General features: G+C 43.3%; 1 protein-coding gene across 9 annotated transcripts in view; it reads right to left on the reverse strand.

Moving 5' to 3' along the window:
- The window catches only part of hydin (HYDIN axonemal central pair apparatus protein), a 981,559-nt gene that overhangs the window by 351,587 nt on the left and 606,576 nt on the right, over window positions 1-23,396 (reverse strand). For all 9 annotated transcript variants that reach the window (XM_072279252.1, XM_072279251.1, XM_072279249.1 and 6 more), the window contains one exon: window positions 12,601-12,789. In XM_072279252.1, coding sequence (XP_072135353.1) covers window positions 12,601-12,789 — 189 coding nt within the window. The remainder of the gene's footprint in view (window positions 1-12,600; window positions 12,790-23,396) is intronic.

The following is a 23,396-nucleotide window of genomic DNA, read 5'->3' on the forward strand; positions in this document are numbered from 1 at the left end:
AGCCTTAGCAATCGAATCCAACATCTTCCCAACCACTGAAGTCACATTAACTAGCCTATAATATCCTTTCTTCTGCCTCTCTCCCTCCTAGTCTTCCAGAATCATTCCAGACTCTCGTGATTCTTGAAGTATCATTATTAGTGCCTCCACAATCTCTTCAGCCACCTCTTTCAGAACACTGTGATGTACACCATCTGGTCCAGGTGACTTATCTATCTTCAAACCTCACAGTTTTCCAAGAACCTTCTCTCTAGTTATGGCAACTTCACATATTTCATGACCCCTGACACCTGGAACTTCCACTGCTAGTGTCTTCCACAGAGAATACCAATGAAAAATGCTTATTCAATTCGTCTGCCATTTCCTTGTCTTCCATTACTACATTTCCAGCATCTTCTTCAAGCGGTCTGATATCCACTCTCGCCTCCCTTTTACACTTTATGTATCCGAAAAACTTTTTGGTATCTTCTTTAATGTTATTGGCTAGCTTACATTTGTATTCCATCTTTACTTTCTTAATGACTTTTTTAATTTGCTTCCTGCTGGATTTTAAAATTTCCCAATCCTCAAACTTCCCACCAATTGCTGCTCCATTATATGCCTTGCCTTTAGAATACTTCTCCTTCTTTGGGATGTATATATCCTCTACCTTCTGATTGGTTCCAGAAATTCAAGCCATTGCTGCTCTGGTATCATCCCTGCCAGTGTTCTTTTCCAGTCAATTCTAGCTAACTCCTCTCTGTTGCCTCTGTAATTCCCTTTACTCCACTGTCATACTGACACATCTAACTTTAGCTTCTCCTTCTCAAATTTCAGGGTTAATTTCTTTCATAATACAATCACTTTCTCCTCAGGGTTCTTTTACCTTAAGCTTTTAATCAATTCTGCTTGATTGCACAACACCCAATCCAGAATAGCTGATTGATGAGCTCAACCACAAGCTGCTCTAATAAACCATCTCGTAGGCATTCAAGAAATAACCCCTCTTGGGATCCAACACCAACATGCATATTGAAATCCCCCATGACTATTGTAACATTGCCCTTTTGGTATGCATTTTCTATCAGCTACTACAACTTGTAGACCACATCCTCACTACTCTTTAGGAGTCTGAATAAAACTCCCACCGGGGTCTTTTTACCCTTGCAGTTCCTTAGGTCTATCCACAATGATTCAACACCTCTGACCCTATGTCACCTCTTTCTCATGATTTTTACCAATAGAGCATCACCATCGCCTCTGACTTCCAGCCTGTCTATTTGATAGAACGTGTATCCTTGGACATTGAGCTCCCAGCTGTAATCTTCTTTCAGCCACGAGTCAGTGATGCCTACATCCTACATGTCAATCTGTAACTGTGCAATAAGTTCATCAATCTTATTGCATATACTGCACACATTCCAAGTAACACCTTCAGTTCTGTATTCACCCTTTTCAATTTTGCCTGCCTTTTATGTTGCAACTCATCTTGCTGACTGCAATTTTGCCTTATCATCAGCCTCTCCTTGCTGGAAGTCTCACTACACATTGCATCTGTCTGTAAGCCAACTACCTCATCTTCAGCACCATCACTCTAGTTCCTACCCACCTGTCGAATTAGTCTAAACCCACCCATCATCTCTAGCCTACCTGTCTGCCAGGATATTGGAGCTCCTTGGGTTCAGGTTTAACTTGTCCCCTTTGTACATGTCATACCTTCCCCAGAAGAGATCCTATGATCCAGAAATCTGAAACCCTGCCCCCTGCACCAGTTTGTCAGCCACGTATTCACCTGCCAAATTGTCCTATTCTTACTCTCACTGTTGCGTGGCAAAGGCAGCATTCCAGAGATTACTACCCTGGAGGTTCTGTTTCTCAGCTTTCTACCTAGCTCCCTAAAATCTCTCTTCAGGACATCCTCACCTTGTCTCCCTATGTCACTGGTGCCAATATGTAACAAGATCTGGCTGCTCACCCTTGCCCTTGAGAATGCCATGGACACAATCTGAGACATCCTTGATCCTGACACCAGGGAGATTCTCTGTAATACCCATACAACCTCATCTCTGTTCCCCTGACTGAGGAATCTCCTATCGACTCTGCAGTCCCCTTCACCTCTCTGCTCTTCTGCACCACAGCACCAGATTCAATGCAAGAGACCCGGTCACCATAGCTCCCCTGGTAGACAATTCTCCTCAATTGTATCCAAAGGAGTGTACATTTTATTAGGGGTAATGGCCACAGGTGTAATCTGTATGCATTTCCTCTCCTTCTCCTGCCAGTCACCCAGTTACCTGTCTGCAGCAGCCTAGGGTTGACTACCAGCCTGTAGCTCCTGTCTATCACCTCCTCATTCTCCTGTATGGGCCTTTCCCGCTGAAGGGTCTTGGCCCAAACTCTTCCCTACAGAGCTGCCCAGCCTGCTGAGATCCTCCAGCGTTTTGTGTGGTGCTTGGATTTCCAGAATCTACAGATTTTCTCTTGTTTGCTGCTCATGGAGATTTTTTAAATAGGTACTTTGGTTATTAATTAATGCATATATCATACATTAAATATATAGAAACATAGAAACATAGAAAATAGGTGCAGGAGTAGGCCATTCGGCCCTTCGAGCCTGCACTGCCATTCAATATGATCATGGCTGATCATCCAACTCAGAACCCTGTACCAGCCTTCCCTTCATGCCCTCTGATCCCTTTAGCCACAAGGGCCATATCTAACTCCCTCTTAAATATAGCCAATGAACTGGCCTCAACTGTTTCCTGTCGCAGAGAATTCCACAGATTCACCACTCTCTGTGTGAAGAAGTTTTTCCTAATCTCGGTCCTAAAAGGCTTCCCCTTTATCCTCAAACTGTGACCCCTCGTTCTGGACTTCCCCAACATCGGGAACAATCTTCCTGCATTCAGCCTGTCCAATCCCTTTAGGATTTTATACGTTTCAATCAGATCCCCCCTCAATCTTCTAAATTCCAACGAGTATAAGCCAAGTTCATCCAGTCTTTCATCATATGAAAGTCCTGCCATCCCAGGAATCAATCTGGTGAACCTTCTTTGTACTCCCTCTATGGCAAGGATGTTTTTCCTCAGATTAGGGGACCAAAACTGCACACAATACTCCAGGTGTGGTCTTACCAAGGCCTTGTACAACTGCAGTAGTATCTCCCTGCTCCTGTACTCGAATCCTCTTGCTATGAATGCCAGCGTACCATTCGCCTTTTTCACCACCTGCTGTACCTGCATGCCCACTTTCAATGACTGGTGTATAATGACACCCAGGTCTCGTTGCACCTCCTCTTTTCCTAATCAGCCACCATTCAGATAATAATCTGTTTTCCTGTTTTTGCCACCAAAGTGGATAACTTCACATTTATCCACATTAAATTGCATCTGCCATGAATTTGCCCACTCACCTAACCTATCCAAGTCACCCTGCATCCTCTTAACATCCTCCTCACAGCTAACACTGCCGCCCAGCTTCGTGTCATCTGCAAACTTAGAGATGCTGCATTTAATTCCCTCATCCAAGTCATTAATGTATATTATAAACAACTGGGGTCCCAGCACTGAGCCTTGCGGTACCCAACTAGTCACTGCCTGCCATTCTGAAAAGGTCCCGTTTATTCCCACTCTTTGCTACCTGTCTGCCAACCAATTCTCTATCCACATCAATACCTTACCCCCAATACCGTGTGCTTTAAGTTTGCACACTAATCTCCTGTGTGGGACCTTGTCAAAAGCCTTTTGAAAATCCAAATATACCACATCCACAGGTTCTCCCCTATCCACTCTACTAGTTACATCCTCAAAAAATTCTATGAGATTCGTCAGACATGATTTTCCTTTCACAAATCCATGCTGACTTTGTCCGATGATTTCACTGCTTTCCAAATGTGCTATTAGCATATATTTGATAACTGACTCTAGCAGTTTCCCCACCACCGATGTTAGGCTAACTGGTCTATAATTCCCTGGTTTCTCTCTCCCTCCTTTTTTAAAAAGTGTGGTTACATTAGCCACCCTCCAATCCTCAGGAACTAGTCCAGAATCTAAAGAGTTTTGAAAAATTATCACCAATGCATCCGCTATTTCTTGGGCTACTTCCTTAAGCACTCTGGGATACAGACCATCTGGCCCTGGGGATTTATCTGCCTTTAATCCCTTCAATTTACCTAACACCACTTCCCTACTAACATGTATTTCCCTCAGTTCCTCCATCTCACTGGACCCTCTGTCCCCTACTATTTCCGGAAGATTATTTATGTCCTCCTTAGTGAAGACAGAACCAAAGTAATTATTCAATTGGTCTGCCATGTCCTTGCTCCCCATAATCAATTCACCTGTTTCTGTCTGTAGGGAACCTACATTTGTCTTAACCAATCTTTTTCTTTTCACATATCTATAAAAGCTTTTACAGTCAGTTTTTATGTTCCCTGCCAGTTTTCTCACATAATCTTTTTTCCCCTTCCTAATTAAGCCCTTTGTCCTGCTCTGCTGAACTCTGGATTTCTCCCAGTCCTCAGGTGAGCCACTTTTTTTGGCTAATTTGTATGCTTCTTCTTTAGAATTGATACTATCTCTAATTTCCCTTGTCAGCCATGGGCGCACTACCTTCCTTGATTTATTCTTTTGCCAAACTGGGATGAACAATTGTTGTAGATCATCCATGCGATCTTTAAATGCTTGCCATTGCATATCCACCGTCAACCCTTTAAGTGTCATTTGCCAGTCTGGCTTAGCTAATTCACATCTCATACCTTCAAAGTTACCCTTCTTTAAGTTCAGAACCTTTGTTTCTGAATTAACTATGTCACTGTCCATCTTAATGAAGAATTCCACCATATTATCGTCACTCTTACCCAAGGGGCCTCTCACGACAAGACTGCTAATTAACCCTTCCTCATTGCTCAATACCCAGTCTAGAATAGCCTGCTCTCTAGTTGATTCCTCGACATGTTGGTTCAAAAAACCATCCCGCATACATTCCAAGAAATCCTCTTCCTCAGCACTCTTACCAATTTGGTTCATGTAGATTGAAGTCACCCATTATAACTGCTGTTCCTTTATTGCACACATTTCTAATTTCCTGTTTAATACCATCCCCAACCTCACTACTACTGTTAGGTGGCCTGTACACAACTCCCACCAGCGTTTTCTGCCCCTTAGTGTTATGCAGCTCTACCCATATCGATTCCACATCTTCCCAGCTTATGTCCTTCCTTTCTATTGCGTTAATCTCCTCTCTAACCAGCAACGCTGCCCCACCTCCTTTTCTTTCATGTCTATCCCTCCTGAATATCGAATATCCCTGAATGCTGAACTCCCATCCTTGGTCACCCTGGAGCCATGTCTCTGTGATCCCAACTATATCATAATCATTAATAACAATCTGCACTTTTAATTCATCCACCTTGTTACGAATACTCCTTGCATTGACACACAAAGCCTTCAGGCTTGATTTTACAACTCTCTTAGCCCTTATACAATTATGTTGAAAAGTGGCCCTTTTTGATGCTTGCCCTGGATTTGTCGGCCTGCCACTTTTACTTTTCTCCTTACTACTTTTTGCTTCTACCCTATTACACCCCTCTGTCTCTCTGCACTGGTTCCCATCCCCCTGTTGTGAACTAACCTCCTCTCGCCTAGCCTCTTTAATTTGATTCCCACCCCCCAGCCATTCTAGTTTAAAGTCACCTCAGTAGCCCTCGCTAATCTCTCTGCCAGGATATTGGTCCCCCTAGGATTCAAGTGTAACCCGTCCTTTTTGTACAGGTCACGCCTGTGCCAAAAGAGGTCCCAATGATCCAAAAACTTGAATCCCTGCCCCCTGCTCCAATCCCTCAGCCACGCATTTATCCTCCACCTCATCGCATTCCTACACTCACTGTCGCGTGGCACAGGCAGTAATCCCGGGATGCAGATGGTTGAAAGACAGAGATAGAGAGAAAAAAGAGATAGAGGTAGAGACAGAGAAAGAGAGGTAGAGACATTTTGCTCACTCTTGCTGGACAGCAGCAGACAGATCAAACACATGTGCAGCATGAACTGCAGCTTTCACAGTGCAGCGTACAGTTGAACTCATTGTCACACTGCATATCATCACTCTGATGTATAGCAGCTGAAAGTTGTTGGTAGAGCCAGAGGGAAGTAATCAAGCTCTTCATCACCCTATATCCTGACAGTAGTCATCACACAATCATTCTGGAGCGGTTATTGTGCCGTGCCACCTGCATCTGGGTATCTCAACTGGCAAAAAACAGCTCTCCTGTGACAGAATACCTTAAGACAGTGGTCCCCAACCTCCGGGGTGTGGACCGGTTCCAATCCGCGAAGCATGCAGGGGTGCAGTGGTAGCTGGAGCGCACCCAGCACATCTTTAAGAAAAAAGCCGAAATAAAGAAGCTAATTAATTAGGTGCCACCCGGCACGTAAATGTCGGCGCAGATCAGAGGCAATTGCCGATTGTGTCGCCTCTGAATTCACCCAGCAGTTGAGTAAAGTCACATTCGATGGTACATCCGCTTGACAGAGTCACTGGGGAGAACTTACCAAGGAAGCAGGATAGCAAAGCCCTTGACAACCATGAGCCAGCAGTTCTTAAAATCAACTTAAAATTTGCACCGAGCAGATTTAGCTAATTTAGCCAAAACAAAGTCCCATGAGGAACATTGCCTACTCAGCAAAGTGTAATTCATCGTGTCCTGTAAGTCTCAATCCTGCTGACATTTGCAGCCTTCAGCTAGGTTCTGCCTCTCATCAATAGGCAATGCTGGCAGCACACTCACTTGAGCACCTTGTCACACAGGAAGCTTCACCCTGTAAAGGTGTCCGTACCATGACAGTTGTAACCCACAGTGTTCACCACAACCTTTGACGTCTCGATGCACTGGCACTGTTGAAGCTGCAAGGTGGTTGGCACTTCATAGCCTTCCTACCAAAACAAGCATGGCAAAAACACAGGCCCTACATCAGCTGTTTCACAGCTGCCGGTGTCCTTACGTTGGGGGCCTTGCTGTTTGTGTTTATTGAGGCAGGGAAATGAGTAGGAACAATGCACCACTCCCTGGATGTGTGTAGACTGTCAGCCATTTTAGCAAGCTCGCTATAGTCCATCACGGATGCCTTAGCGAGGACTATGTGAACTTGATCATGCTTTTGCTGCATGAAGAGTTCCTTAAATATCAAAGAAGGATGGTGATTTCTCAGAAGTGACAGCATATAGCATGTGATCCATAGCTCCAAAGACTTATCGTCCCAAGACTGGGCAAGAAGAGTGACTGGGGCACTCAGACTCTGATAGTCCAAAAGCCTGTAAAAGATGAATTTTCGGTGATCGGTACTTATCGTATTCAGACGGGTGTTCTAGTAGACTCACCACTCTCACAACCATGGAGTTGCTGAGTGATGCTATTACTTAAAAGTATTTGATGTTGCTGGCGAAGATTTTTTGAGGCATGAATTGAGTGTTAGCTTGTACAAACCAATTGACGCATTTTGCTCCCAAAAACTCCAGTAGCTTCAACTGACATGTTGGTTGACTGACATGTTGAATAACTCTGGAATCGTCCAAGAGCATTGGAGTCACCAGTGTAGGTTTTCATAAATAAAATGGCAGAGGTGTTTTATGTTTCAGGAAAAACTGTAGCAACGTATTTATTGAACTGAACACAACTACAAAACTGAACACAAAACGCACTAAAAACCCTTTATATAATTATGTCATCAGGTTAGACCAGTCTCTTGAAGAGAAACCCCAAATACATGTTGCTGGTTGTGAATCCTGTACATTTCCATCAATTATGTTACCCTACAATATAGCTCACAAACAATGATGAACCCAGCAATGATCCCTGTGGCACTCAGTCTCAGGCCTCCTCTCAGAGAGGCAACCATCTACTACTACTCTCTGACTTCTCCCACAAAGCCAATGTTAAATCCAGTTTACTACCTCATCTTGAATACCAAGCAACTGTTCCTTCTTGACCATCTTCCCCTGAGGGACACTGTCAAATGCCTTACTAAATCCATATAAGCAACATCCATTCCTTTCCTACATCACCATTCCTAGTAACTGCATCAAAAAGTTCTGGAAGGTTGATTAAGCATGTCCTACTAGGCACAGAGCCACATTGACTGTCCCTATCAGGACTTGTCGACCTGTCCAAATATTTATATATTCTGTTCCTTAGGATACCTTCCAATGATTTATCTACGACTGACATCAGGCTCACTGGTCTATAATTTCCTGGCTTATTCTTAGAACGTTTTTTGAGTACGGAACAACGGACACTCCGGATCTCTGACACCTCATCTGTGGCTAATGATGTTTTAAGTATTTTAGCCATGGTTCCTGCAATTTCTGCACTAGTTTCCCCACAGGACTCAAGGGACACTTTGTCAGGCCCTGGAGACTTATCCACCCTAATACGACGCAAGACTGCAAATAGTTCCTGTTCTGTAATCCAGATATGATCCCTAACTTCTTTATTCTTTTGCTTCAGCTCTGTGTCCATCTCTTGAGTATCAGAATCAGAATTGGAATCAGAATCAGGTTAAATATCACTGACAGTTGTCATGAAATTTGTTGTTTTGTGGCAGCAGAAATACAGATGAAAAAGAATTCCTTTTAAGATCTCCCTCATCTGCATAGGTGACTACGCTGATCTTCAAGTGGACCAATTTTGTCCCTTGCTGTCCTTAAGCTCTTCATACATCTGGAGAAACTCTTGGATTTCCCCTTCATTTTGTCTGCCATGGTAACCCCATGCCTTCTTTCAGCCCTCCTGATTTGCATCTTAAGTATTCTCTCCCATTTCTTATGCCCCTCAAGTACCCCTTAAATAAAAACTACCTATCTCATTCTATGCCCGCCAGGTCTTTTCTGATGACACCAAAATTGGCCTTTCTTCAATTTAGAATCTCAATCTAAGGAGCTGTCCTATTCTTCCTTATAATTACCTTGAAACTAATGGTATTATGATCATTAGATACAAGATGTTTCCCTTCATCTGCCCTGACTTGATCTCTAATAAAAGATCACACTCTCACTTCCATATCTTGACTAAAGAAATTTTTCTGAAAACATCTGACAAAATCTGTCCTATTCAGTCTTTTATAACATGGGAGTCTGAATCAATATGTGGAAAGTTAAAACCACCTACTTTCACAACTTATGTTTCTTGCAACTCTCTGCTATCTCTCTACAAATTTTCCCCCTTTCTATATAAATAGATGGAGTTTCAATGGCACTAGACAGTGACTTCTTCGAGCTCATCTGAGGAAACAGCTGTCATAACAGGGCGCTGGGAATTGACCCAAATGCAAGACACAGACACTGAAGTACTAGGAACAGGACTAGGTGTGTCAAGAAAGCAAGGGAAGTGGGGAAGAAAAGACGCTGGACAAGACACAGGCCCTGGACGAGACTAGGATACAGCGCCTGGCTAGGACATGGACAAGAAACATGGGACTCGGACAACGAACTAGGAACAAGGAGACTGGACTAGTGACATGGAACTCCGGAACCAGAGCCTGGACAAGGACCCAGAACCTGGGTCTTGACTCGGAATCGAAACCCGGGTCTAGGCGAGGACTCGGGACTAGGATCTTGGCAAGGGCAGGACGTGGAACTCCTGCACAGGACGAGGCACATGGACAGGACAAGAACACAAGACCTTGCCTTGGTCGAGGGAGAACAGGAACAAAGAGCCTCGGTCGAGGGAGAACAGGAACGTAGAGCCTTGGTCGAGGGAGAACAAGAACGCAGAGCCTTGGCTGAGGGAGAACAGGAATGCAGAGCCTTGGTTGAGGGAGAACAGGAACGCAGAGCCTTGGCTGAGGGAGAACAGGAACGCAGAGCCTTGGTCGAGGGAGAACAGGAACATGGAACACAGAACTCAGAGCCGGGACCCCTCCTTGGGAACAGGACTTGGGGCCGGGGCTCTACACAGAGTCAGGACCCCTCCTAGGGAGCAGGACATAGGACCAAGGACTCATACACAGAACACAGAGAGGCAGTTCGCAACACAAGGTAGTGGCAAATGGCCGGACCTACCTAACAAAGACGTGGACACAGAGACAGTTCCAAACAACAATAGACAGTTCCTTGTCTAGGCACAGCAAGGCTCCGGTCTTGCTCCGGCAGTAGAACTTGACAGCGATACAGGCGAGGACGCAGGCGAGGTCGCAGGCAAGGGTTCAGGCAGAAGGTGGAGGGAAGGGAAGGGAACAGTCCAGCAACTGGAGCTGAATCCAGCAGCTGTTTATGTAGCCAGCCCAAAATCAGAATCATGTGGCACACACCCCGACAAGGGAAAACCAGAAAACCTGGAATACGGACCGATGGACCAGTGTGAACTGGAGTGCGGACTTCATGGACCAGACCATGACAACGGCTTAATATCTACCTTTCTTGTCTCTCTTTTTCCTTTTCAAGGTGGATGGGGTTCTGCCAAAGACTCTAATCTAGAGTTGCACTCAAACTTCGGTTCTTTACAATATTGGTTTCCACTCTGGCTCACTAACCGGCCATTTTTCAATATTCCAAGGATGTGTCCTAGAAGATGAGGTGCCTTCCGGGTTCTGTGGAGGAGCCGATTCTATGCCGGTGCTGCTGACTGATGCGTCATGGGAGAAAATGGAATATCGGGATCAGCCGTCAGGGTCTCTGTACTCAGATCACGCTCTCTTTCTCTTATTGGTGGATGAGGGTTGGCTGCCAATTCTTGAGTCGGAGAACTCAGGAAAAAGCAACACGACGGACTTCCAATGGAAATCAATGAGTTGTTTTGTTTCTGTCTCCCCATTCGCTGCGTGACACCTCTGTGTTCCTTTATTAGAAAGAGAGTGCCTGTGCTATGTCAAATTGCCGGATGACAATTAATTTTTGTTGTACTGCAGATCATGGTCTTTCCTATTGCTTGCTTGGTAGGTGGAGGGTGCTGATGCTTTTTGCTTAAGTAAGTGGGGGAGGGGAAGGTTGATGCTCTGCTGCTACTTGTGTGTGGGAGGAGGGGCTTTGGGGTTCTAACATTTTTACTGTCACTCATCCTTTGGGGCATTCATCTGTTTTCATGGATGTCTGTGAAGAACAAGAATTTCAGGTTGTATATTGTATACGTTGTCTGATATTAAATGGAACTAATGAAATCCCACTGACTATCGGGTGGTCTATAATATTATCCCATTAAAGTGGTCATCCCTTTCTTATATCTCAGTTCCACATCTATAGCATTAATAGACAAGCTCTCCAATCTGCCCGATCAGAGCAATGCTATGATGTTTTCCCTGGCTAATATTGCCAACTCTCACCTTTTAATACTTCTCCCATTTACATGTCTAAAACAACGTAACACCGGAAAAATGAGTCGCCATTCCTTCCCTTCCTGAAACCAAATCTCACTAATGGCTGCAATATCATAGTTCAAAAATGGTGATCCATGCTCTAAACTCGCCTGCCTTACCTGCAACACTCCTTCCATTGAAATAGAGGTAACTCAGAACATTAGTCCCATCATACTCAACAATTTGGTTCCTGTCTTTATATGTAGGCTAAACTCCAGTTCCCATGCCCCTGCAACTCTAGTTTAAACCTCCCCCACCCCAGAACAGAATTAGCAAACCTTCCTGCAATGATATTGGTTTTCCTCAAGTTCAGGTGCAAACCTTTCCTTCTATATAGGTTTCACTTTCCTTGGAAGAGAGCCCAATCATCAAAGTCCTCCCTCCTGCACCATGTTATTATCTTTCTATTTCTGGCCTTAATAGCATGTGACATGGGTAGTAATCCAGAGATCACTGCCCTGAAGGCCAGTCCTTTAATTTAGTGTCTAACTCCCTGAGCTCACTTTGCAGGACCTCCCTATGCCATTGGTAAGAATATGTACCATGACCTCTGGCTGCTCTCCCTCACATTTAGGAATGCCACGGACTCAATTCGAGATCTCCCTAACCCTGGTAACTGGGAGATCACATATGATCTGAAAATCTCGTTCTCATTTACAAGAGCACAAGAAAGCAGCATCCATCATCAAAGACCCCACCATCCAGGCCGTGCCCTCTTCTCACAGTTGCCAGAACGAGGTAGAGCAGCTGTTTAGGAATGGTTATCACCCTTCAACCAACTTCACTTACCTCAACACTGAATTGATTCCACAACCTAGGCACCCTCTTTCAAGGACTCGACAACTCAAGTTCTCAATATTATTTGTTACTTATTTTTTTTATTTTTATTATTACTATTTGCTTTTTGTATTTGTGAATTTTATCTTCTTTTGCACATCGGTAGCTTGTGTTTACATATAGTTTTTCATTAATTCTATTGTATCTCTGTATCTACTGTTAATGCACACAAGAAAATCAATCTCAGGGTTGTAAATGGTGACAGATACATAATTTGATAATAAATTTACTTTGAACAGTGAGAACTTCATGCCTGCTCCCCTAACCAATGAATCCCCTATCATGACTGCTTACCTCTTCTTCCCCCTCACTTCCCTAATTCAAACAATCTCAGGCTACAAAGAAAGTCCCAACTTTATAAACGTGGCACATATGATCCATAAATATTAATGAATACTGTTGAATGACAGATTTGTTTTAATGACAGAAGATTTCTCTGTACCTTTGGCCTTTTGAGCTTTCTCAGTTGCTTCCATTTCAGGCTCCTTTTTGTCCTCCAGAGGTGAGGCAGCTGTTGGCCTTGAGGATATTTCACTTTCGCTTCGTTGTTTGATGTTGTCTAAAGTAACCTGCCATTCTGGCTTATCAGACTGCTCAGATGGCTTCTCTTCAATTTCACTTTCTTGTACATCTGTTGGGAAATCACATTGTCACAACTTGTACTCAATCTGTAATTCAAAATTAAATAGCAGTTCATTATGGCATTTCAATAAAAACGGACCAGATTTTACTTGTTTCCCTTGGAAAGTATCAGTATCCAAGAACTGATAACTCTGACCTATAAAATCAAACTTTCCAAATAGCACCAAACTTTCAGTCAAGCTGGTCCACTTCTCCTGATCACTGTGTAACTCAGGTGGGTTCCCGTTGCTAATGTCTATCTTCACATACTTTCCTTAAAGATTACCAACCTGTCAGAGTGTGCCCTGAACTGTTCTTGCTGGCTGTAACCATCAGTACATAAACCAATAGGACTGTTGTACATTGGAAGGGCCTTGTATAGTTCCACCCCCACCGACATATTAAAGGGCCTGAATATCAACAAAACTAGAGCCTCAATTTCTCCAATTGTGCTGCAAAGCTCTGTAACTCGATTATGGAATGCTGCGCTCCATGTGCAGGACAGTGTGATTAGGCTGAAGGGTTTGGCACAGTCTGAATGGGCTGAGGGCCTGTTTCTGTGTTACAGTGCTCTGCGGCTCTATTACCCTAGCAAGGCAGGTAGGAGTGAGGGATCAGTGCTTTGACTTCTGTTGTTGGTGGTGTAAATATACATGAGCTGCTTCGAAAGGTTCCGGATGATACAAAAATTGGTGAAGCTGCAGATAGCGAAGAAGTTTGACAAATGATACCGCAGATCAATTCGGATATGGGTGAAGAAATCACAAATGGCGTTTAATCTGAGCAAGTGTGAGGCATTGTATTTTAAGAGGTAAAATGTCAGGAGGTAAAGGAGGAAGGACACAATAAACGGCAAATGGATGTACAAAAGGATCTTGGGGCCCAAATCCATAGCTTCCTGAAAGTGTCAAAAGGAGGAAAAGAAGTAGGTGGGTTGGCAAAGAAGGAGTATGGTATGCTTGCCTTTATCCATTGGGGCATTGAGTAAGAGTCAGCACGTCACATTGCACTATATAAAACTTTGGTGGAGCTCTGGTCACACCATTATAGAAAGGATAGGGAGGCTTTGAAGAAAGTGCAGAAGAGGTTGATCAGGATACTGCCTGGATTAGCTGGAAGGAGAGATCAGACACACTTGGATTGCTTTCTCTGAGTGTCAGTGGCTGAGAGGAGACCAAACAGAGGTTGATAAAATTATGAGAGGCTTAGACAGGGCATATAGTCAGTCTTTTACCCAGGGTAGAAGTGTCAAAATTAGAGGATATATTTTTAAAATAAGAACCAGTAAGCTTAAAGGTCACGTGCAAGTTAGTTTTTTTTACATCGAGTGGAGGACATTTGGAACATACAGATTGTGGTGGTGGAGGTATACTCTATAGTTGTGTTTGAAAGATATTTACACAGGTACATATACACGCAGGAACAGAGAGATATGGATTATGTGCAGGTAAATTGCTGTAACTCTCTCACCAGGCTCATATGCTCACTTAGCTTGTGACCTAATTCTACTAACAGCCACAGGACTCAGTGGTGAGAAGCCTCTTTCATAAACAATATACATCTAGGGTCGGTATGATTTGAGGTTCAACCAAACAGGAACGTTCTGATGTTCCGATTAAAGGAACCTCTAATTGAGCGAATGTGTGTAAATACTGCTCATACATCGGTAGCCCAGAAATGACAGATTGTACACCAGCATTAAAATTAAAAAGTACTGTATATTTATCAAGTTTTCAACTTTAACATACAGTTACATAAAAAGAAAAAAAAACTTTCCCACAGCTCTCTGGAACATCTCTCACACCTAACAATACTGACTGGCTGACACACATTCCTAGGTTGGACAACGTGGCTCGTTACCTTTAGCCGAACCAGAACACACTTTCCAGCATGGCACACTGCTTTTACAGAAAACTGCTAATATAAACTACCTCACTCACAGCATAGCAGTAGAAATCTCAACCAGGGTATTACATAGCTTTATTTCAATGGGGCATCAAGGTTAGCATAGATATCATGGGCTGAAAAGCCTGTTTCTGTACTCAGTTTCCTATGGTGCATTTCTTCATTGTTTCCTGAAGGTGAGCTGAAGTGAACTGTAAATATTACATACGTAAGTTTAGACGCCAGCACAGGGCTGTTCAAAGACAATATGAGGCTTTTATTTTACAATGGAGAGTGTAGGTGCCTGGAGTGTACTGCCAAGAGTGTGGAGGAGGGAGATATGTTTAAATGACATTTAAACAGACACATGAACAGGCAGGAAATTGAGAGATATACAGATCATTTGCAGACAGATAAGATTAATTAGATTGGCATCATGGTGGGCCAAACAGCCCGTTCCTGTGCAGTGCTGTCTTATATTCTGTGTTCTATGTAGTGATTTTGATATAAGCAATCAAGGTTTGCTTATGATTTTTTTTCAGAAGTAGCAACAGAGCAGGATGAAAGTAAAACAATTGGAGGGAGAAGTTCTGGGAGCAACTCGAGAAAGGGAGAAACAAGAGTTAATGTTTCAGGTGAAAGACTTTGTCAGAACTGAAAAATGTTGCAGTTCATAAAAAATTACAAAAACTGCAAGTGCTGGATACACTTAACAGCTGAGGCAGCATTTATGGAAAAAAAAATAGTTAATACTTCAGGTCAATGATCCTTCTTCAGAATATTGACCTGAACGGTTAAATCTGTCCCTCTCTCCACAGATTGTGCCTGGTCTGATGATGGTGTCCAACACTTCCTCTTGTCATTCTGAATATTGCAGGCAATAGCGATTTATAATGCTGAGGAAGGAATACAGAACATAATCAACAACACCTGTGAAAGGACAGGAGGGATAAATGTTAAAGAGGCTGATGGAAGGTAAGTGAGAGGGACGGAAGCAAATGATTCTTCTCAGCAGATGCTAGCAGTTAGAAATGTTCATAATAAGGTGGGGGTTTAAAGTAATCCTCAGAGAGAGGCTTGCAGGCTATGCAGACATTTAATGTAGACATTTTCTACATTTGGTCCTCCCAAAGCACTTGAGACTGCTATGAGATCAGCTTCTAAATTAAAGATCAGAACACATAACAACAGAATTAGGTCATTCCACTCATAACCTTTGACAGCCTTAGTAATTAAGTAACTATCAGCCTCTGCTTCAAATATTTTTAAATGAATTGACCTCCACAGCCATCTATAGTGATGAATTTCACAGATTCACCACACTTAAGAAATTCCTCCTCATCTCTGTTCTAAAGGGACATCCTTGTATTCTGAAGTTGTGCTCTCTGGTCCAACACTACCCACTTTAGGGAACATCCTCTCCAGGTCCACCTTGTCTAGGGCTTTCAATAGGTTTCAGTGAGACCCCCCCCCCCACCTCATGCTTCTAAACTCCAGCGAGTATAAGCCCAGAGCCATCTGCTCCTCATACATTAGTCCTTACATTCCTGTAAGCAAACAAATCTCCTGGCATATAATTTGTACATTCTTTGATAATAAATGTACCTTGAATCGTTCCTGTAAACCTCTCTAGACCCTCTCCAATGTCACCACATTATCAAGAAATATAGAGGAGGCTTGACCCAAACACAGAGCAGTAAAGACAATTTGGTGGAGAGCAATTCACTTTAATAATAAACTGCAAAATAACAAGCTATGAGGAGCCACAAAACAAGAGAGAACAGATAATCAACACAACAAAGTGACTGAAGACGAGGAGCAACTGGTTGAGGATGGTAGAATCCACAGGTGAACAAAGACTGGATGAAGTTAGCTTTAAACTAGACAACGGAGTGACCCCTTTGGGCACCCTTTGAGGGAAGGGTAGTGCAGTCTGATTTGACCAGAATGAACATTAAATTTTCCTGAATACTATTGGTATCGCTTTGCTTTGGAAACTGAAGTAGAAAACCTCAGTTTATTAAAGAAAAACGACGCATAGCAAAGCAAGTATAGCTCCTCCTCGTTTAACGAAGGACACTTTTGATGGCATCATTTCTGGTTTATCTGCCACCCTTGTGCCTCTCGTTGTCATTCTGGAGACGTGCAGTCCTTTCATCTCCCGTTTCTTCATCTCTTCTGCTGTTTGTTGTTTGTCTCTGATCCTGGAGACGTGCATGCCTCTCCTCCTCTGTCTCTTCCTCTCTCATCTTTTTTTGTCCTGACTCTTTGATCCTGGAGTCGTGCGGCCCTGGCCTCATCTGATTCTTGTTGTCTCCCTCTCCTTGCCGCTTCCCGACGATGTTTGGCGTCATCCCTTGACCATAATGTACCCCTTCCCTTTCCGCGCAGCATAATTAGACTGACCATTTTTTTTACCCTGATGCTGAATAGAAGGTACGAAGCAGTAACACCAGATGATGCTGATTATTCTTGATGATGTGGTTGGTGCTCTCCTAAATGGACATGATACAGTCACCGCTGTCTTTTGACTGCAGCAAAGGGTTTTATGGGTGTCTCGAAGTACATCACTACAATAAAATTTAATTATCTCTTATTGATGGGTGGCAGTAAGATCTGCCCCAATCCTTCACATGCTGATGGTGATTAGCCGAATGTGACCCCTCGAAATAGAGCTGCACCACCCTTTTGCTCCAGTAGGTGTCGCTGCTGAGGCTGGACGTGCGAATGCTTTGGGCTGTCACGTCTCGATTTCCATGATGGCGGGTCGTCTCTCGGGTCAAAGCGAGCCTGTTGATTTTGGCAAATGAGCAATTTTATACGAATATATAACCTTGAACTTTGATACTGTATTCCATTTGCCATTTCTTTGGCCAGTAATGAGAGTAAACTCTCTTCCATGGAAGTAATGGTTGAAATAGTTTACACCCCAAAATGGATTCAAGGCCTCTCTGTTAATCTGTACATAATTTTTCTCTGCACCATTTAGGGAATATGATGCAAAAGCTAAGGGCTGTTCACTTCCATCACTCATAACATGTGATATAATGTATGATATACCATAACGTGAGACATCACAGGCAAGCTTCACTAGACAATGTGAAACAATGTGCAAGTACAGTGTCTGACGACACCATTTCCTGTACTTTTTGGAAAGCAACCTCACATTGTTTTATCTATTGCCATTTCTTTCCGGTCCATAATAATGCTTTAAAGGGTGGAACACAGTAGCCAGGTTTGGCAGGAACCTGATATAATAATGACAAATCCTAAAATGGACCGCAACTGTGACAGACCCTTTTTCCTTGGGGCATCCACCATTGCATGAACTTCCTCAGCACACTTGTGTAACCTTGTGCATTGATGGTGTGACCACAGTAAATGATACTTGGCTTTAAAGAATTCACACTTGCTGCATCGTGCTTTGAGCCCATAATCTTCTAATCCTTTTAAGACAGTCTTGAGATTTTGAGGATATTTCTTGTCATCTTTACTGGTAACAATGATTTTTACTGGTAACACTGAGGGCCGAGGCAGCCTTGCAGCACCTGGTACATAGATTTCTGCCAGAGTGCAGATGTAGAGACCACTCCAAAAACAAGCATTTTATAGTGACCATGCCCCTTGTGAGTGTGTATGGTGAGAAATATTTTAGACTTTTCTTCCATCTCCATCTGTAGGTAGGCCTCAACTAAGTCCACTTTGAACTGCTTCCCTCCAGGAATACCTTGTAAAGATATCCCCTACCATGGGTTGAGGGCCGTGATTTCAGTACTGGGTTAATGGAGACCTTAAGATCATCACAGATCCCAACAGACCCATTCTTCTTGGCTACTAGGAACAGTGGCATTGCCCATGGGTTGCAGTGTACCTTGGAAAGAATTCCTGCAGTCTCCATGCGATCTCCCTCACTGGCATTGCCCATGGGTTGCAGTATACCTTGGAAAGAATTCCTGCAGTCTCCATGCGATCTCCCTCACTGGCTTCTTTATCATGGATGGGAGAACGAACCAGACAGGCTTTGCAAAACCTGGGTGTTTCATTTTCATTTAACACTGTTTTACCCTTGATATTTTTGAGTGTTCCAATGCCATCCCTGAACACTACTGTGACATCATACAGTACCTTCCTTAATTCACTTTCAGCTGACTCTATTACAGGGCACGTGGCACGTGGCACGTGGCGTGCAAATAGTGGACGGATCTTCAATCAAGCTGTCTTTCTCTCAGCTACTCAAGAACTCACAATGATTAGTTGTTGTATTTCTCTGTAACAAATGCCATTGCCAGAGGAATTGCCTTTTCTCCAATGTAAGCTCTTTCACTGAATATCTGCAGGCTTTATTTTAGTATCTTTGAACTGCTGTTCAAACTCATTTTGCGGAATGACTGAAACATCCGAGCCAGTTCAATTCCATTTTAGTTAATTTGCCGTTTACTTCTGGTGTAAGTCATATCGCTGGTCTATTGTTAATTTTCACAGTGTAAATCTTCAAGACTATTCAGTTCTGTGTCATTCTCACGATTATCAGAATTTTCATTAACAGCATGACCATTAGTGCTCTTTTTGAAACTGCATCTTGACATTTATTTCATTCTCTTCCCTGTGCAGTCCATTTATTTTTGTCTGCCTGACATGTTCTTTATACACGTCCTACTTTGTTGCATTTTCTGCAAGTTTCACCTTTAAATCTACATTGGTCTGGTGAAGGTGAAGCCCTGCCACAATGGTAAAACAATTTGCTCAACGAGGCTGGTTTCTGTTTAGATGTAGCAATTTTGTTTACACTGTTTCATTACTGACTCAATTGACTCTCTCTGCGTTTCCATTGATGCAGCAATTTTAATTGCTCTTTTAATTGTAAATTGTGCTTTAGTTAGAAGCTATTTTTGAATGACCTCAGTGCATAATTAATCATCAGCAGCCATCAGTCCCAAGGGATCATGGGTTTGCACATCTGGTGGACTGTGTCCACTCCAGGGCGGGAAGATTTCAACTGGCTGTTGCCCATGCAGTGGGCTCCCCCTCTCCATGTCACTGATGTAGTCCAAGGGATGGGCAGGCACTGATACAGCTTGGCACCAGGGTCATTGCAGCGGTTGCCAGAGTGAAGTTGTAAACAACATCAAACTGCCTTAGGGACCACACCTCCGGATTTCTTCCTTGGGGTTTACTCCCAAAGCCTTTCTCATGAATGGGTACGGCTGCAAGGCAGTGGAGGTCTAAAATAAGAGTTTTCCTTCTCCTAGGTAGGCTGCCATCCAAGGCTGACGAGCCCAACCTGCCTGGAGCAACTGGTTGTGGGCGCCAGCGGTCGGCCTTTAGTCATAGTAGTCATAGTCATACTTTATTGATCCTGGGGGAAATTGGTTTTCATTACAGTTGCACCATAAATAATTAACATATAACCATATAACAATTACAGCATGGAAACAGGCCATCTCGGCCCTTCTAGACCGTGCCAAACTCTTACTCTCACCTAGTCCCACCGACCTGCACTCAGCCCATAACCCTCCATTCCTTTCCTGTCCATATGGCTATCCATCTTAACTTTAAACGATAACATCGAACCTGCCTCAACCACTTCTGCTGGAAGCTCGTTCCACACAGCTACCACTCTCTGAGTAAAGAAGTTCCCCCTCATGTTATCCCTAAACTTTTGTCCTTTAACTCTCAACTCATGTCCTCTTGTTTGAATCTTCCCCACTCTCAATGGAAAAAGCCTGTCCACGTCAACTCTATCTATCCCTCTCATAATTTTAAACACCTCTATCAAGCCCCCCTCAACCTTCTATGCTCCAAAGAATAAAGACCTAGTCAAAGGACAACACTCTGTTATACAAAACATCTCTGGAGAATTTCCTGCTGTTGCTCCAATATGATTACTGCATCATCAAGTGTCTGGAATTTGAATAGTAATAAAACCATAAACAGTTAAATAGTAATATGTACATTATGCCAGGAAATAAGTCCAGGACCAGCCTTTGCCCCTTCTCTTGTTAGTAGAAACAGTTCTGCTGGGCCTAGGTAGCTAAGCCACACATGAAGGCCAAGAGATAGACTTGGTTGTTAGAGGCTGTTGGAGATACATGCCATTTGGAGCACTTCATAGGTAATGGAAGATTATCCCCACTACCACACCCGGCTATGACAACTTTAGGAACTGCATAATTAAGCCCATCACTGAACTAACAATGCTTAAACAATCTCTTCAATTAGGCCACATACGTTCCCCTTCCTTTTGATTCTGCTTATGAAACCTAAAGCATTCTGCAGTAAACAATGGTTTTGGTTCTAAATGTTCCTGCATTACTTTAACTAAATCAGCAAAGGTCATTTCAGCTGGTTTGGTTGAAGTAGTCATACTTCTAAGCAAACTGCATGCTTTTCCACCCAATGAACTCAACAAAACTGATTATTTCTCATTCGCTATTCAATTTGCTTTAGAGTATTGCTCAATTCACTCACTATACATATTACAATTATCTCTTGTGCAATCAAACACATCTATCTCTCTAACATAGCCAGCAGTTTCTGCTTTTTTTACTTATGATTATTATTACCAGGGTCTCACTGTTTATGAACCCATGAACTCATATATTTCTGCCTTTTTAAAAAACTCAACTATTTCTCTCTTCCGAAGAAAGCAAGCATGCTGGCTTTTTTTTTAAGCTCAAATGTCCCCCTATGCTTCAATGGGTCATCTCAGGTTCATTTTAAAAATACATCATTATCACTGTTCTGTTTTGTAACTCCAAAACATAATTAAAAAAAACAAATAAAAAGAAAAACAGGGAGCCAGGAGATAACTCATGTACATTTAATGTTGTTTTTACTTTTAGTGAGGCACCCACAAAGGATGTGGTGGCATGATGACATATGCCATGCACATACTTTTACATATAACCAGTAATTAATTATTTAAACAACAAAGAATGCTTAATGAAACTGTATTATTATTATTATTATATACAAGATTAATCTATTACTCAAATATTAGATATTAAATACACAACAAAGAGGGTAAGCAATTTTAAAGTACCTGGTGTTGTCATGTCAAAGGATCTGTCCTGGGCCTAGCACATAAGTGCAATTAAGAAAGAAGCATGGCAGTGCCTCTACTTTCTTAGAAGTTTGTGAAGATTCAGCATAACATCTGAAACTTTGACAAACTTCTATAGATTTGTTATGTAGGCTATATTGACATTGAACAGAATACCTATGACTGAACAGAAAATACTACAAAAAGTATTGGATACAGCTCAGTCCATCATGGGTAAAGCCCTCGCCACCACAGAGCACATCTACATGGAAATGTCACAGGAAAGCAGCATCCATCATCAAGGACCACCCAGGCCATGTTCTATTCTCACTGCTGCCATCAGGAAGAAGGTACAGCAGTTTCAGGACCAATACAATCAGGTTCAAGAATAGCTATTACTCCTCAACCATCAAGCTCTTGAACCAGAAGGGATAACTTTACTCTCCTCCTCACTGAACTGTTCCCACAACCTAAGGACTCTTCATCTCATGTTCTCGATATTTATTGCTTATTTATTGTTATTATTATTATTATTATTATTAGCATTATTTTTCCATTTGTATTTGCACAGTTTGTTGTCTTTTGCACACTGGGTCTTTGTCCGTCCTGTTGGGTGTGATCTTCCATTGATTCCACGTGCTGGTATTATGACTCCCGTCTCCCCTTCCCCCACCACCACATTGCAACCCCGTCTCCCTCACATTCCATCATCTACTCCTGGGCCCTCGGAGGCTCCTTCTTCTTCTCACACCAACCCTCCGCTCTCCACTGACACTACCAGCCTCCCTTCCCCTCCCCCTCTCTCCTCGGATCCCAGCTCTCATCCGTGCCGGATCTTTACCATCCCCTCCGACCTTCAACTCTCTGAGGCAGAGCGCTCTGTCCTCAGTAAGGGCCTTACCTTTGTCCCCCTTCGCCCACACCTCAGCGAGTTCCGCGTTCGCCATGACGCAGAAATCTTCTTCCGCAGGCTCCGTCTCCGAGCCTACTTCTTCAGCAAGGACTCCCCCACCCCCACCGATGACCCCTTCTCCCATCTTCAACCTTCCTTCTCTTCATGGACACCCCGCTCTGGTCTTCTGCCTGCTCTGGATCTCTTTATTGCTAACTGCCGACAGGACATCAATTGTCTCGATTCCCCATTCCAACCTTACTCCTTCCGAACGCTCTGCTCTCCACTCCCTCCGCACTAATCCTAACCTTACTATAAAGCCCGCCGATAAGGGGGGGGGGGGGTGCTGTTGTAGTCTGGTGTACTGACCTCTACCTTGCCAAGGCACAGCGACAACTCGCGGATATCTCCTCTTATTTACCCCTCGATCGTGACCCCATTAAGGAGCACCAGGCCATTGTCTCCCACACCATCACCAACTTTATCCGCTCAGGAGATCTCCCATCCACTGCTACCAACCTTATAGTTCCCACACCTTGCACTTCCCGTTTCTACCTCCTACCCAAGATCCACAAACCTGCCTATCCTGGCAGACCTATTGTCTCAGCTTGCTCCTGCCCCACCGAACTCATTTCTGCATACCTCGACACTGTTTTATCCCCCCCTTGTTCAATCCCTTCCTACCTATGTTCGTGACACTTCTCACGCTCTGAATTTTTTTGATGATTTTAAGCTCCTTTGTCAATCTTATTCGAGATTACCTCAAAAAATTCCAATAGGTTGGTGAGACAGAATCTTC

This window comes from Mobula birostris, chromosome 15 (assembly GCF_030028105.1).
Source record: "Mobula birostris isolate sMobBir1 chromosome 15, sMobBir1.hap1, whole genome shotgun sequence".
NCBI classification, from domain to species: Eukaryota; Metazoa; Chordata; class Chondrichthyes; order Myliobatiformes; family Myliobatidae; genus Mobula; species Mobula birostris.